Raw genomic sequence first — 16,175 nt, forward strand, 5'->3', positions numbered from 1 at the left:
CTGACTCCTTTTCTTTCTCTTCCACACAGCTGGCTGATTCCTTCCTGTCCCTATCACAGCCACCTGACCCTTTCTGTCCTTAGGAGCACATACTAACCCTTACTGTCCCTAGTACAAGCACCTGACCCTTACTCCTCACAGCAGCACAGCCAGCTAACTCCAACTCTCCTCTCAGTCAGCTAACCCACTCTTTTATAATACCCATCCTTACTGGACACAGCTGTGACCTATTAAAGGCAAGGCTGTTCCTACTCTTTGGTAATTAGTACAGCTGCAACTCCTCAGGGGCAAGATTGCCTTCAGCACTATCTCTATTCTCTCACAACCCATCCTCCCACACCCTTGCCCATACAACCTCAGTAAGAAATGTGAGGACAAAAGTGGGAAGCCTATGTAGGAGGAACCACTAACATGTCCCAGAGGACTGAAGTGTCCAAGACACAAAAAACCCTAAACCAGAAGGTGACCTACAGGTCTCATTTACTTTAACAGGGACCCCTCTTATTAACCAGGGTAAGATAAATGTCTCTGTAACGACAAAATTCTCTCAGCAACAGAAGGGATGGTGCCAGAACAGGATCATTTTCTGTCCTGAAAGGCAGAAGTATTTCATGAAAAACCTGCTAGTTTCTTTCCGTATAGATGCTTTCTGACCTCCTTACCTGATGCTGGAATTCCTGGACTTGTGCATGACTTTGCATATGTCTTATCCTTGTAGCCAATCAAGTAGGGGAGCAGGGAGACCAGGGGATGGACAGACAGAGAGGTGTCTTTAGAGGTCAACTTGGCCATGTGTAGAGAGTTCAGCGTGACTGCTCTCCTTGCTCTGGTACTGCAGGAAGATCCTAACCTTTAAAAGGAGCACTGTGAAGCTGGGCAAGCTCCTCTTTGGGTGTCTCCTCCTTTTGCTGGTAGAGCATTGCATACATAATGGAATTTCTGTGCTACAATGCATATTTGCAGCTATTTTCTGGGGAGCTGTTTAGGGAGTGCTCATTCTGTGCTCTCATGCGTATATTTTTATGAGTGTTGATAAGAGAAGACAGCAGCTAAGCTGCATACCTTATACCCTCTCTCCTAAGGCCAGTCTCAGACAGAAGCTTTGTATTTTCACAGCACTGCTTCATGTTATTACAGAACACTTCCTTTTGGCATTTTGGACAGAAACATCATCTAGATAGCTTTGCCAAAGATCAACACTTTCCTTAAGGATAAAAGGAAAGCTGACATTACATAAGGATTTTGAAGCAAACTAATTCTATGGGGAGCCAAAAAGCCAGGTGATGGTTATCAGGAGCAGCATATTCCATGATGCTGAGAAGGCATGTATCACTGTCCCATGCTCCTAAGGACGTGAGTCTACATAACTTACATTGCCTTTGTGTATGTCACAGAAGAAAAAAAAAAAGGAGGCTTGTATTATTATCATTATCCATAAGAACAGGATGGCATCTCAGACTAGTGAAAATCATGGTAGATTTTGATCTGCGGAGACACTATCAGCCAGGATTTCAAAAGCATAAGTAAAACTAAAAAAATGGATGAATATAATACATCTGCTGGAAATTACACTTGTGGGGAGATCAAAATTATTTACCAATTTGGAAATGATGGAGGGTTAAATGTTATGACAATTTATTTTGACATTTTCTAGAGGAAATAGTTTCAACATTTTCAAAATAGAGCATTCTGACTTTCTATTTTGAAATAACATATTTGTTTTGAAATTGACAGAAGATTGCTCTGGATTTAAGAAAAAAATGTTTAGGTTGGCAAAGAATAAAATTCTTCTTACTGCTGAAAAAAGAAAACCAACTATTAAGGTCATTAAAAGTGGTTTCAGGTTGTTATAAGCATTGCCTCCAGAATGTTTAGTTCAGCCACTAAACTTTCAAAAATATTATAAAATCAATCATTTGTACAGATCTTTGAAAAATCAGCAGGGAGAAAAGCAACTGGAGATGCATACCTTTCAAAGACCAAGGCCCTGAGGTTTGTTTTTCCTTGGCTATCACCCACTGCAGCATAAAATGACTTCATATGTAATAAACTCAAAACAGATACATATAATTTGGAGCGCTGCACAGCTGTTTTTCTGTCTGTACATCTGCCCCTATCATTTAGCTCTCCATATACTCCATAATGATCAGTAGACCTGACTCCTTCAAGAGGGATGCAAATCACTCCCCACCTCAAGGGGAGACTTCAGTTACACAGTAAGGCTCCTTCTGCTTCTCAGTCTGAAAATTTCTGGCAGTTTCATTTAAATGGATCCCTGAGTTTCATATTAAGCTACATATAACATGCAATAATACAGAAAATACAACAGTTGATGTCTTCTTTTTATGTTAAATTCAATCTATACTTGGAGTGTCTCCACTATTTCAGCTTGTGCTGTGCTGCAGATTTAGGCATTAACAATGCATGAAGTTTATTTTAAGAGGCTGCCAGGAGCAGAGGGTTGGAGAATTTGGATAGATAAGGAGCAGGTATATGAAGGTCTGTTTGTTTAAGGATTCAAAGGGATTTGAGGTTAACACAAAAAGTAAATTTTAATCTGGTAGAAGACCTTGCAAGGAAACAGCCACATTCTTTACTGGAAACTTCAGTCTCAAAATCCTTGATTACAAGAAATTCTGACTATTACAAGGGGATCGCAAATCCAGTTTTCTCTAATCCAAGGACTCTGTCTTAAGGAAAGCTTCAATTTCTAAAAGATGAAGAACTAGATTTGATAACACAACTTTTCATTGCCTCAAGCCAGGAAAAAGACTTTAGGTAGATCTCCATCACCTTGCAGCATCTGTTTCTGGAGCTCTGATGGAGAAATGGAAGCTTGTATCAGTGTGTCTATACAGTCTGAAAGAACCACAGCACTTGAATAAACACTTTCTTCCCCATGCTCCCAGTCAACCTCTTTCCATTGTTATTAGGACTTGAGGAACAGCTGCTCCTGCTGATGCTGAACACCTCCACTTAAGCAGTGGGGCCATGACCCTCATGCAACATCAAAATAACATTTTTGTAAGCACACATAATTTATCTCCCTCTTCTGCTTGGTGTTTGGTCTTCCCTGTACATTCTTTCCTAAAATATTTTTATTCAGCTTTAATTATTACATTTGAATGAGTTGCAAACTCAGTTATGAGCCAAGGTTACCTCTCTTTGTATGGCATTTCACTGACCTAAAATATTGTCCTTTCCCCAAAGCGTTTGTAGCATGCAGGACTTTAAAAACAGTGCATTTAGTTAGAAAATGACATGAGAACAAACTATGATGCTATGTCTAACATAAATGATGAAAATGAATCCAGGTAGACTCATGTTCCCTATTCCATTAAAAAGACTTGATTTAATTAAAAGTCAGCAGATGTAAAGTACAAAGACATTCTCTTATATTTAGACTAATACTGGGAACTCACAGACACTGAGTTCTTCTCCAAGTTAATAACTTTGAAGTTCTAAACAACAGCACCTGGAATTTTTATACCAAGGATGAAAATTACAAGAAATGTCAATCATCTGGTTTGAAAACAAAATAGCAGACAACATTCTAGGCGATATATTGCTTCGCAGAGGAGAAAAAAGAGTGAAAGTAAAAGATCATCATTTGAATCACAGGCACTGAATGTTCACCACTGACAAACACAATACTAGAACATATGGATATTTCTCTTTTTTGCAGGTAAGATCTTCATATCAGGAAGATATTCTTATTTCACACTTGCTTTAAGAGCCCAGAGTGTCAATCATGATTCACAGCAGCATGAACACAGAATTCATGCCCCTGATATTTTACTGGAGAGGTTCAGTTCAGCAAAAGCATTCTTGTATGGAAGCCTGATGGGCTAGCAGTCCACCACTTTTTCAGTTTGGAATCACAATTCTGCTTTTTCATGTATCTTAACATACCTCAGTCTAGATCAGAAAAAAATAATCATTGCCTGTAACCAAACCTCTATCACACTTCATCTCTGTCTTACATACAGACTTTTATAACTCATCCTCCCCCACGTCCACATTCTATTTGCCTTCCTATAATGGATGTTTTTCTTTCTCGCATTTTAGTGCCACCTCTTCTCCTTTCTTAGCCTTTTATCTTTCCTCCTTCCTAATTCTGCGTATATTTCTCTAAAACTGCAATTGTTACCCTGCTGGAATAGCTGGCTGTACAATTGCTTGAGATAAGTCTCCATATCTAAGAAGTTTTCCCATAATGGCAAACAGATAAAAGAAATCAGTCGTACTTGGACATAGACCTCTCGAGAAACATTGTGCTCTACCATTTTCTATTTTGATTAAACTTAGAGGCAATGGAGAGTGTCTTGTAAATCCTGCAAACTCCCCATTGCCATTCCAGGTTCATTTAAAATACGATGTAATCACCCTGCTGATACAATTCCTTTGAGATGCAAGCAGATTAACACCTCTAGTCTTGTACTCCAGGTGTTCCACTGGAAACCACTCTGAGCACTGGCCTTCACAGTGGTGCTTTCAACAGACTTCAGCATTTGGTTTGTTTGCTTGCATTATGTTACCTTATAGTGAGTCCCCACATGCACTCTATTTGCAACTCTGAGAATGCTCAGCTGTATACCTCCAAAGTCAGAGCACTGGCCTAGTTTCTCTTCTTTATAACATTGCTTCTCCTCAGAACTTAGTTTTGAAATACCAGGGATAGCATACGAGTCCAGATTCAAGTCAATTACAGTATTTCAGGTCTGTAAAGGCAACAGTGGTTAATATGATAACAAATACTCCATCTTGTGTTTCTAATGGCAATAATAATGCAAACTCCCATCAAGAACAGTTGAAAACAACAAAAAGACCAGTCTTACACAGCTGCATAGCTACTTTTGAGGGGGAGAGCCTCTTTTCTTTGACTGCTTGTTGCACATCCACAAACAAAAAGAGAATACATCATTCCTCAATTGGTAGGTTTATTTAATTATTGCTTTAGATGTAGGGTGCTCATCTGCCTAACACAAAAGAAACAGATGACGCAAAAGAGCCATGAAATTAACCCGTTCCTCAAGCATCTCCTTTATATGAGTAAGATTTTCAAGAGCAAGTTTTGCTTATCTCCATTTCTGATTAAGGAAATGCTAAAACTCTTAATGACTTTTAAGAGAAAGGAAATTACACCAGTACTACAGACTATTTACTACACAAAATAGCAGGTGCTGGAGGGCTCAAGAAGGTCCAGACCCAGGTAAAGGGGGGAGAAAGAACAAGACAGGATCGATGAAGATGCAAGGAACAAAATGAAGCATGCAAGGAAGTGAAGAATGCAAGTTATATAACAATAAGGAAACAGCTAAAATTGTATATTCAGAGATACACCAAAGGAAGAGTAGAGAAAATGTATAGATTATAAATGGTAACTCAATGATATACCCTGTGAGGTGAGAAATAAGCAGAAATAATAACAGGAGTCACATTCTTATTTCTACATACAGAATTGCTTAAATCTGATGTATCATGCAGCTTTACTGATCCTCATGTTGACATGCAAGAGATGATTTTAAGCCTTGTCTTAGCAATGAAAAGAAGGAATTGAGTTTGATTCTGCAAAGCAGAAGAAAATAGCTTGCTCTATTTCTATTAAACAACAGTAGTGTATTTTTCTTTCTAGCTCTGACTTGCATTACATCCTTCCAGTATTACCCTCAAAGAGGGCCAGGAGGAAAAAAAAAAACCCTTAAAACTGACTCCCCACAAAATGAATAAATACAACCAAATCACCAGCATGGAAAATAACTGTATGAGCCTTAGGTATCAAAGCCTACCCACAGATAGCTCATAGTGAATAATGCATGTGGCTTAAAGTCAGTTAAAATAAGTGCCAGGTCACTTATCAGGCAGCAGTGAATTTGCAAGACTTTGAAGCAAAATTCTTCTTTTGATTCTCCCTCTCTGAGGTACAAATAACTAAACTAAGATGCAGGTAAGTAAAGACTGGAGTGTGAAATGTGGTCAAGAACTGGCCAGTCTTTTAGTCCTATAGCAGAACAGGCTGGTGGTGTTGAAAAGGCAATAGTGAAACATGAAAGAGCCAGCCCTGACTTTGTGAAACAAGTTCTTGATATCATTGGGTCCTAAAGCCCTACTATGCCTTGGAAACTTAAAGGATTTTTCTTGACTGAAAAATTCAGCAGAAAACCAACAGATTAAGAATCTATCAACATGGGCCGATTGCCTTTAGTCCGCTTTAATTTCTGCTTTTGAGACATTATGAATTTGGCTGCCAGATTACAACACTTGCACGACCTAAAATTTTCACAGTGCATGTTCAAACAGATGCTTCAAGGCTCGCTTCTCTTCAGATGAATTCATCTCCTCAGACTGCTGAAAGTTGTGCACATTTTCCAGCTTTGGAAATGTACCAGGGTTCTCCAGCAAAGCTCATTAGGTTAAGGGCATTTTTAAAGGGAAGGGAAAAAATTAATGAAAAATGGGCAGTACATAAAAATATATGGCCTTTCTCCACAGCCTCTTTATTTTACCTTCTCTGCTTAATGAGCCAAAGGTTTAAACAAGCACTAAGTTTCTGCACTGAAAGTGCAGCCAACTGATTAGTCACAGAAGCTCTAAAGCTTTTCATTCCCTCCTTTCCAGGATTTAGGAGGAAGGTGCTTAAATTGCAACATAAATTATTTTCCCCTTGGTGTGCTTGTGCCTGTCAAAATAAATGTTGTTTGTATGGGTACAGCTCAGGCAATTATCATTATCTTCAGTCAATAACTTAACCCTATTATCAATGTTTTTCTAGTGATCCAAAGACTGGAAGCATCACTAAGAGTTGACGATATATATTCCAATATTGCAAGAGGAAAATCTATTTTTATACCAAAACATGTCAGGAAACAAGAAAGTAACTATTCTTAAATAATAATTCATAATAATTATTATGATTATTCCAGGTAAGATTCATCTTCAATTTCTGTTTTTCCTCTTAAAAAAAGGTGGTTAATTTGCTGCTTAGAATTAAGAAAATAAACCTTATAAAAAAAGAGTTTATATTTTGAGTGAGGATTTTGATCTTTTTTTTTTACCAGAACTCCTTTAAGTTTCAGTTCTATTTGCACACTAAAAGGAACTGAAAATAAACTGTGGAGATTTGAAAGGTCACAGTATTAGGGACTTATTTTAACTGTTGTGAGAAAAACTTTGCTTTGGTTCTTAACCATTTATAAAGAACCTCAGCCTCACAGAGTCGTGCCTCACAAAGTCTGGCCCTACATAAATTATGCAAAGACCCTTGAAGTAACATAACTCAATATGATTCATTCACATAAAAGTACAACATCATTTTCCGGGTGAGCAGCAGCCATCCAGCTCCTGGTTTCTGCAGGGGCATGATAAAACATATACTGCCTAATAAGTAATCCATGAAGACACAGCACTACTTAATAACTCAATTATCTCACGTCCATATTAGTTCATAGACAACAAGCAGATCTTGAACTTTTGCATACTCTCAGAGTTGGAGAACTTTGTAGAAAACTTAAAGGTAAGTTATTTTTGTCAGGGCTGGTCCTTCCTTGCATACACTTGGACATTACTAGCTTAGATAACTCTTCCTGCAGAACCCATGCCAAGAAAATTTGAAAACACAGAACCAAGTCTCTCCTATTCCAGAGACTTAAGCAAGTAAAAGATAGAATTCCTTTGCTTTGATAATCAATTGCATTACATCTTCAGAAGTATAAAAACACGAGTCCTTTACTTTCTCTCATTTATGGAAAAGGTACATTAACGGCTACCATTAAACAGTGTATATTGCTTTAAAACACATTTTCACACCCTGTTTGTCAAGCCAGCAAGCTTTCACATCACTTCAAAAAACTGAGTAAATATTTATTAAAACATCTTAATTTATAAATTGGAAGTTTAATAATAATTTACAAAAGCATTTACATCTCACCTACAACTTCTGTACATTTCATCCTCATTTAAAGCGCTGAGTATATACACAGAAATAGCTAAGGGTTAATACATGTTTTTAAAACTAATTCTGGATTCCCATATGAAAGAGATTCAATTACATACAAAACCTCATTTAACTCACATCACATAGAAGAAGTGAAAAGACAAAACACCCCCATATTTAACAATTTGCCCATTGCAATATATAAATCCAACTTACCATAAAAAATACGTATCCTTCTTGTATTTTTTTTGTCTCTGTAAAAGTGAGTATTGCTTTTTTTATTAAGACTCAAAACGCAGCTCTGCTCAAATATACTGCTATTTAATTGGCTCTTAATATGCAATTGCCTTTTAACATGGATTGATATTATTGTAGGCTAGAGAGTAAACAAAATGTGCTTGCTCAGTCTTCTTGCATCATGTAATTATGTTTTCATCCCCACAGATTATAAATTCTTGTCATAGTAAATGGGTGATAGACTGCAACTACTAAATAAACCATGAATAAGGTATAAAATTTTCTAGGGACATGTTCTGAGGTTTCAGACTTTAAAGTTAGCAGTGGATCCCATTAAAAACCTTGAAAATGTTCAGGAAATGGTCTGATGTTGCCAGGTGGGACTATCTTAATTGACAATACAAATATCAATCTAACCAACTTTGGCTAGACTCTAAAAGTATTTGAAAAGTGATAACGACTTATTTCAGCATTTTACAGAACCTACCTCAATTTTAATCCAGGAATTTGAATCCAAACCCAGCTAAACTTCTGATTATATCTAAACACTTATTTAAACACAGTCTTCCATTAATTTGGAGTGTCAACAACAACAAAAACATTAAAAGTAGTCATTCTAAACACCTTTGGGCATGTAGGTACTAGGAAGAAAAAACAGCCCTCTTCCCAGAGAAAAATGCATGGAAAGTAAACCTTTGGGTCTCAAATTACTATTTTCCTTTTTATTTTCAGCATGCCAACTGTCTTGTCATCTCTACTTTGTACTTTCAAACCACCAAGTTTTACCACCCAGACTGTCCTCTCAAAGAACAGCACATGGAATATGAATGGTTTGGGTTCAATCACATACATTTGTCAGTGCTGGATTACTACCAGTTTTTCTTAACACACTCCCATTCATAGCAAGTTGGCATAAAACAGTATAATGAGTAACACTCTACCATATCTACTATTTTTGTCAGTTTTATAAGGCCCAAAGCTATCCTAGATAATCTGTGCTAGAACAAGGCAGAGTTTTTTCCCCCATTGACAACATATTGTTGGTTCTTACTGATTTCTTTGTAATCTCTTAAGTACTTAAAAATACCAATTTTTTTTCTTAATGGAATTAGACACATTGGCCCTGCAAAACATTTCAGCTGCTTTGGGAGAACATGGACATTTGTCATTGATTTTTCATAAATATTGGGCAGTCTATGTGATGAAGACATGGTTCATTGCAGAGCAGAGTACAGCATCTTTCTTTCAGCTAGTCAAATTTAAAAGAACATTCATATCCTCTGATGGTCATCTCCCTTATGAAAAATATTCCACTAACAGTAAAATATTCTCAGTCATTTGGTAAGTAATACATGAGCCACTGGCACCAGGGACTCATCAGGGAGCAAGAAGTAGGCAGTCTCCTTAGCCACATATGTGAGGTGGTATTTGTGATACTATTACGTTATTTGTGGTGTCAGAACTGAATGAAAGAGAGATAGATAACATCATGCTTTTGGCAGTGCAAGCTATATCATCTGTAACCTTGGTCAGCAGCCAAATGCTCACCCAGCCACTTGCCAGCTACCCTACTGAATAGGACAAAGGTAGAAAACAAGGAGAAAAAAAAAATCTCACAAGTTAAAATGCAGAAAGGGAGGTTACCATTACAGGCAAGACACTCAACCTGGGGCAAATTAAAACCATTTCTTTCCAATTAAAATAGATTCAGAGAGAAACTTCTGTCACTTCCTTCTCCTGCTTCCTTTCCTGTCAGAAAGGCCAGCTTCCTGACCAGATTTTTCCTTCTCCCTCACTAAATGATGTTATGGACCTGTCAATCTCTGCTACCTCTTTTTGACAGCTGAGATGATTATTGTGCATAGGGTTTGGGTGCCTGCCTTCCTTCCTCTGCTGTGATGGAGCTGAAAAAGGCTCAGTAGTGTCAGTCCTAAGGAACCGATGGGTGTGATTGGGGTAGGCAAAGCATTCCTCTGTCAAATGCTGTACCAACTCAGTGGGATTACATGTGTGTTCTGCCATAAAATCCCAGGCCTTGGAAGGTGATAACTGCCCTCAGTGTCTGCCAAAATCCTCCCACACACCCTGCTGCCCAGGGATTGACCACATCAGGTCACACTTCTCTGTCAACTCACCAACAAGTTGTTTACTCTTGCACTTGGACGCAATCAAGTTCCACCTATCCAGAAATATCAGATAATAGGACCAAACAGTTTACAGTGATAATGCTTTCTCAATATTTTAGAAAGTGTGAATTTAAATGCCAAAACCATTATTTATATTGGCTTTTGAATGGGGAGCAGTCAGAAAAAAATTCCCCACAGTATCTACTCTGAGAGCTCCATCATCCTATGCTAAATGAGTTTTATTAGATACACAGAAAGAACAGACTTGCCCTTCAAAATAGGTTGACAGTAGAGAATCCAACCATACCCTAACTGCTAAGCATTCAAACCTTAAGATTGCTCTACTGACGGTTAAAACTTACAGTTCTACAACAGCCCATACAGCAACATTAATGGAGACTGTAAAGCACTAGAAAGCCTACAGAAGTAAAGCAGTACCTATCCTTTCCAAAGGACTGTACTGAAAAACAGCATGTGCACTAATATAACCCTTCCTTTGTAAAGTTCCTCATACTTTTACACAAACCATTGAGTGTAGGAGTTTGAAAATAAATCATGAAAGAGCATTTCAATATCCAACTATCCATCTAAAAATTTCTCTTATCTAATGACATTAGAACATCTCTTAAAACTGGTTATTTCATTTGTTTTTCATTTGCTTTCCATTACCCATACAGATGCTGAAAAGTAAGTTACACACCTTTTCTTGCATGATCTCAGGGGATATATAGGAAATTCATCAATCTCGCAAAACTCTCACAGAATTTAATTGATGCTTATTAAGTAATATAAAATCCAGTGCCCTGCGTAAACATGATTAGACAAATGAGATTGAGCATCTTCCTACATAATCTCTTCTCATCAAAACTAATTTTGGCTAAAAGAGCTACCACCTGAATTCCCTTAAGAGTACAGTTAAATTTTTGGCATAATTTTTGCCTTTGCTTACTCCAATTCTATTCTTATATTTTTTATACAAAAAGCCATGACCAAGTTCTGCCTTCTTTCCCTTTCATTATCAGTCCCTTTTAAAATTTGTCATCATCATTTTGTAGTTTAATAAATTCTCACTCATTCTCTGCTACATTTCAACACTGTTGATTTCAGAATTTCTGCCATTCTGCCTCAGGCAGGATTGTAACCTCATCTATTGTACTGTTGTAATTCCAGCTCCCTCCAGACTGAGAGAGAGGATCTCCCTTCTCACTAAAATAACAGACTCTCACTTCCAGTAGTAAAGGAAACTGAACTTAGGACTAAACAGAAGTCAAATTTAGTTCCTAGCTCTCTTTCTGATAGCATGAATTTAGTTAAGCTAAGCTGTTCATGTCTACTTTGATAAATAGCAATATTGAAGATGTAGCAGAAAGAGAGCTACTTAGCCAGGTGTTCCTTTGCAAAGGCTCCCTCTTTACAGTGAGTCAGAGCAGAGTATGGGTTTGATAAAATGTGGCTGATAATAAACCTGTGGGTAAACTAAAGGCTTTGTTTAGTTTACTATTAAAAAAAAAATCTTGATTTCACATTCACTCTCACTTCTCTCAATTAAAAGAATGTTCTTAAAAGGCTCATAGTTTTTTGCTTAGCTGGGTACATGAATAAAAAAGACTGAATAGCACATCAAAGTAATGTTAATGTGTGCCTTAGTTCCTGTTTGTATATAGATGACCAAATTCATAGCACTGCAGTTCCACTGCAACTTAATTATTCACAAGTTTGCTAATTTGCCATTTTTTAAAATCACTTAATTAGGACAATTCAAAGAAAATTTCTTTTCTTTTAGTTCTGCAAACACATAACATATGCAAGCCCCATAATACATTTTATTTCAACCAGCTGTCGTGCACAATCCAGACTATGCAAAGCAATAACCAGCCTGTTTTACAATTGACAGAACCCACTCAGCCCTAAAAAGGTGTCTCCCATACTCAACTACCAGCATGAAAGAAGGGTATGTGAAAATCTACCTGAAAAATACATAGTGATTTCCAAAGTAATTACATTATTCCATTTAATAGGTAGGCATTTCTAACAAAAAGCTCAGAACTACACTGTTGGACACATTCTAAGAAAATCAACTGAAATGTATGGACCAGTGTTATGTTTGATAAGGGCTCAAAGTCTAAATTTAAAGCTTAAATTTTCCACATATCCAAAGAGTAGGGGAGTGGTCTAATAGGAGTGGTCTAATAGCAAACCAAGGTTTGTGGCTTAATGTAGGAGGTTTAATTTATTTGGTTCTCAGTATGATCAACATCAAGAGGGAGCACCTAAATCAGTGAACAATGAGACACTGCTACAGTGACAATACATGAAGAAAACATAGCATTGCCCACAGCTTCAGGGTACTTACTAAAAGACTGGGAATGCTGTCACAGACTAATTTTATTATATTCAGTTTCTTCTATTCACTGAAAACCCGTACATAAAATGTGTTACTCCCATTATTCATTTCAACTAATGCAAACTAAATGATGCACTTGAACCACACATACACAATCTGGAACACACCATTTTCAATACAGCCTTAGTCTTTGTTTCATTTTAGTGTTGACAGTTGTCCAAATGTGCTATATCTTTTCTTCATAACCTTCTGGAGATACTCTAGAACCTCAGCTTCAAATAGATAGCAAACAAGGACTGCAACAAAAAAAATTGATGAGAATGACTTAATGCTTTCAGTTTATTCCTTAGGCCAGAGTAGGTATCTGACTTGTGGAAATCATAAATGTGGGTTTTGAGGAGCAATACAGTCAGGGGAAGCCAATACTACAGCACAGAACAAAAGGAGAGGATCTCAGTCACAAACACAGACACAAAGGCTTTAGGGAAAAAATGGGACAAGAAGAAGACCGGTAAGATCAGATGACAGCAGAAACTAAGTAGGCATGGAAACAACTGACAAAGGCTTTGAAGGAATTAATTTAAACATTCCTTCAAGGAATGTTAAAATTACAAATAAAGAAACAGAGTAAATAGAAGGATTAAAGCAGACATTATCAATCCAACACAGAAGCCAGAAAATATCCATCTTCATCATTTGAGCAATGTTCATCAAGACAGAAAAATGGACCAAGACATTGCAGAAATCAAGGTGAAAGTCAAAGAAGCCTCAAAATAAGAATTATCACAAAAATGGAATTGTGGATAAAGTATGTGCTAGAGCTAAATTTACCATATTTCAGTGAATACCTACAAAGAAATTCTAGTAGAGCAAAGCAACCATTCTCATTTTAATAAAAACAGCCTTTTTTCTGTCCAACACACATCTATCTGCACTGTTACTCTGGTGATATAAAAACACACATACATACTCATTTAGTCATCATCAAGTCTGATGTCTTATCAACCAAACAACCTGCATAATATCAGTGCCCCAGCTTTCAACAGCAAAGATCACAGTAAAGTGTACAACTGAGAATGCAAGGTTGTAATCATAAGACTGGAAAAAATTTCCAGTAATCAAAAACACTTGGTAATTGGAGTTTCAAATCATTAAAGGTCATCCTTACAAAAACACAAAATTTTGTCACGTGTCACAGATCACATACTGAAACCAGAATTCTTCACTCCCTACTTCAGGTCTAAAACTCTGTCCATGACACATTTCTCTAGAGTGTGCAAAAGCACAGAAATGGTAATGCCATATATCCATATAAAAGAGTTAGTAATTAACATTTAGTTCAGCAAAAGCTATCATCACTGATCAAGTTGGCACACAATTAAATATGGAAATCACCAGTAGCCTAATCTGCACAGTTCTGAAATCAAAGGCCTGCCTACAGGATGAGAGGGAGAGGAAAGGCAGAGAAAGCACACTCAGAGCCTTACCTTCCAATTAGCAGGAACTCCCCAAGCACTCCCAGGCGCCGCATGGCGATGAGGATGCCCCTGACTGTCATTCCCTCGCAGAAGCACACCACCACTCTAGCCTTGGGTAACCTCTCTCGCAGCTTGCGGAGCAGGCGATCAAAGCTCTTCTCGCCAGCGTTGCTGTAGATCTTGTCAGAGTGAGCAATGCAGAGACCCTCTTGGGCAGCCAACTCTTTGAAGGCTTCCATTCCGCTTTCCCCATAATTTCCTGTCAAAAAAAAAAAATTACATCATGCATTTAACCAATTGAACTGCGATGGGAAAGTTTCCCTCTCCAAAATCAAGCAGCATTAGCAGAAGGAAGAGCAAAAGAGATCCATCAAAGTGAACATGCTCAGAGTTCAGCAGAGCAACAGGATATCCATGTATCAGTAGGTCTTAATGTAAGAAAAACTTGCAGTCACCAGTTCTGTTAACAACAGATAGTAAAGGGGATACTAAACAAGGAATGTATAGGTAGAAAAGGGAACAGATCAGACAGCAAGAGTGAAGTTTTATAAACATTTCTATGGCAAAACCCACAGCCGAGCTAATATAGAAAAACAGTAATAGGAAAGGGAAAAAAGGATTTAATTCCATGCTGTCTGTATAACATGCAGTCCATGTTCACAAAAGTGAACGAAAGATGGATGCACATTTTAAACACGCTGATCTGGTAACATTTTCAAAGTCACACTAATTTGACCAAGCAATGTTCATGACAGCTAAAATTTAAGCTTCATTATGTCTCTCATAGACTGGGAGACTTTCTAACTGAAAGAACTTCAGAAATAACCCTTTCCAAGACAAATATTTGAACTGTGTGGTCCAAACCATATATAAAAACTGATTCTCAAATTCACTTTATACATTCAGCAAGCCAAAACAACAGTTTCACAAAACTCAGAGTGCCTTCTGCTAGAGAAACAGGTGAAACCCACAGTTTTCTTTGAATATTTTATGCCTGACATAAGCACAGAACTTACAATGAATACCCATCACATAAGAGGAACAGATGGATTTTAAAAAACCCATATCTGTTAACAGTAACAAGAAATGGATCAAAAAGAGAATCATTAATTTGATGTTATCCTTATCCATAATGTTTCTTTCATTTAATGAGGGGGTAAGATCTGATATACTGATCACTTCTAGACCCAAACTTTTTCAAGCAAGGAGTGATCGAAGAAGTCCTACTTCCCTGTTTCCACCAACTGTTTGAAACTCCTCAAAAGTATAGCAGTCAGAAAGAAAATACAGCAAGAGACAGTTCAGACACTCTGTATAAACTCAGTAGAAATGTGTGCATTTTTCCAAAAACATGGATCATTTGCCACAGATCATCACTATGCAGATACACTATGATAGTCATTGTCATTCTAAGTTGCAGACAAATCTGTCAAACACAAAACTGAAGTTCCCCAGCCCTTTGCACTGAACTGCCCTAGTTTCTCATAAATTTGAAGTGCAGCAGAATGGCCTCTTTTCTAGTCTGTGACTCAACATCACATTCAGCAATCAGGTCAATTCTGCTTTTTTTTCCTGTGAGCGAGAGGTACACCAGAGCAGCAGTCCTGCATGAGTGTGGGGAGGAGAGATCTGTGCCTGGTGGGAACTCACCACCAAGCAGCCCAATCCCACAATCCTGTACTTGGGTAAACACTGTGGGGCCTTGTCATATGCTGAGAGTGACCCAGATGGAGGCATTTCCAGGTATTTATAGGCCAGGACCTGCAGTCACCAAGGGACTTATTCCAAGACAGTACAGTTTGAGCTGTGCTGCTTTGACGACTTGCCTCAAGTCCCAGACTGAGGCAGGACAACCTCACCTCTGACTTGCTATTAGCAAGAACTTTATGCTTCAGAAGGATCTATTTCCCAAATTGATGTGGAACTTTGTTCAACAGAGACTCCTTTGAAACCAGTAGGGTTATTCTTAAAGTTTTACCTAAGGAGGGACAGGAGACTAAACTGAATCCTATTAGACATTTAGGCAGTGCATATTAAAAAAAATATATAGCAAGTTT

General features: G+C 37.7%; 1 protein-coding gene across 5 annotated transcripts in view; it reads right to left on the reverse strand.

The window, feature by feature from the left end:
• The window catches only part of GRM1 (glutamate metabotropic receptor 1), a 184,738-nt gene that overhangs the window by 133,103 nt on the left and 35,460 nt on the right, over nt 1-16,175 (reverse strand). For all 5 annotated transcript variants that reach the window (XR_008430133.1, XM_053938910.1, XM_053938911.1 and 2 more), the window contains exon 2: nt 14,128-14,377. Coding sequence is in view for 4 of the 5 variants with exons in the window: in XM_053938910.1 (XP_053794885.1) it covers nt 14,128-14,377 (250 nt within the window). In the remaining variant the exon portion in view is untranslated. The remainder of the gene's footprint in view (nt 1-14,127; nt 14,378-16,175) is intronic.

This window comes from Vidua chalybeata, chromosome 3, assembly GCF_026979565.1.
Source record: "Vidua chalybeata isolate OUT-0048 chromosome 3, bVidCha1 merged haplotype, whole genome shotgun sequence".
Taxonomy (NCBI): Eukaryota; Metazoa; Chordata; class Aves; order Passeriformes; family Viduidae; genus Vidua; species Vidua chalybeata.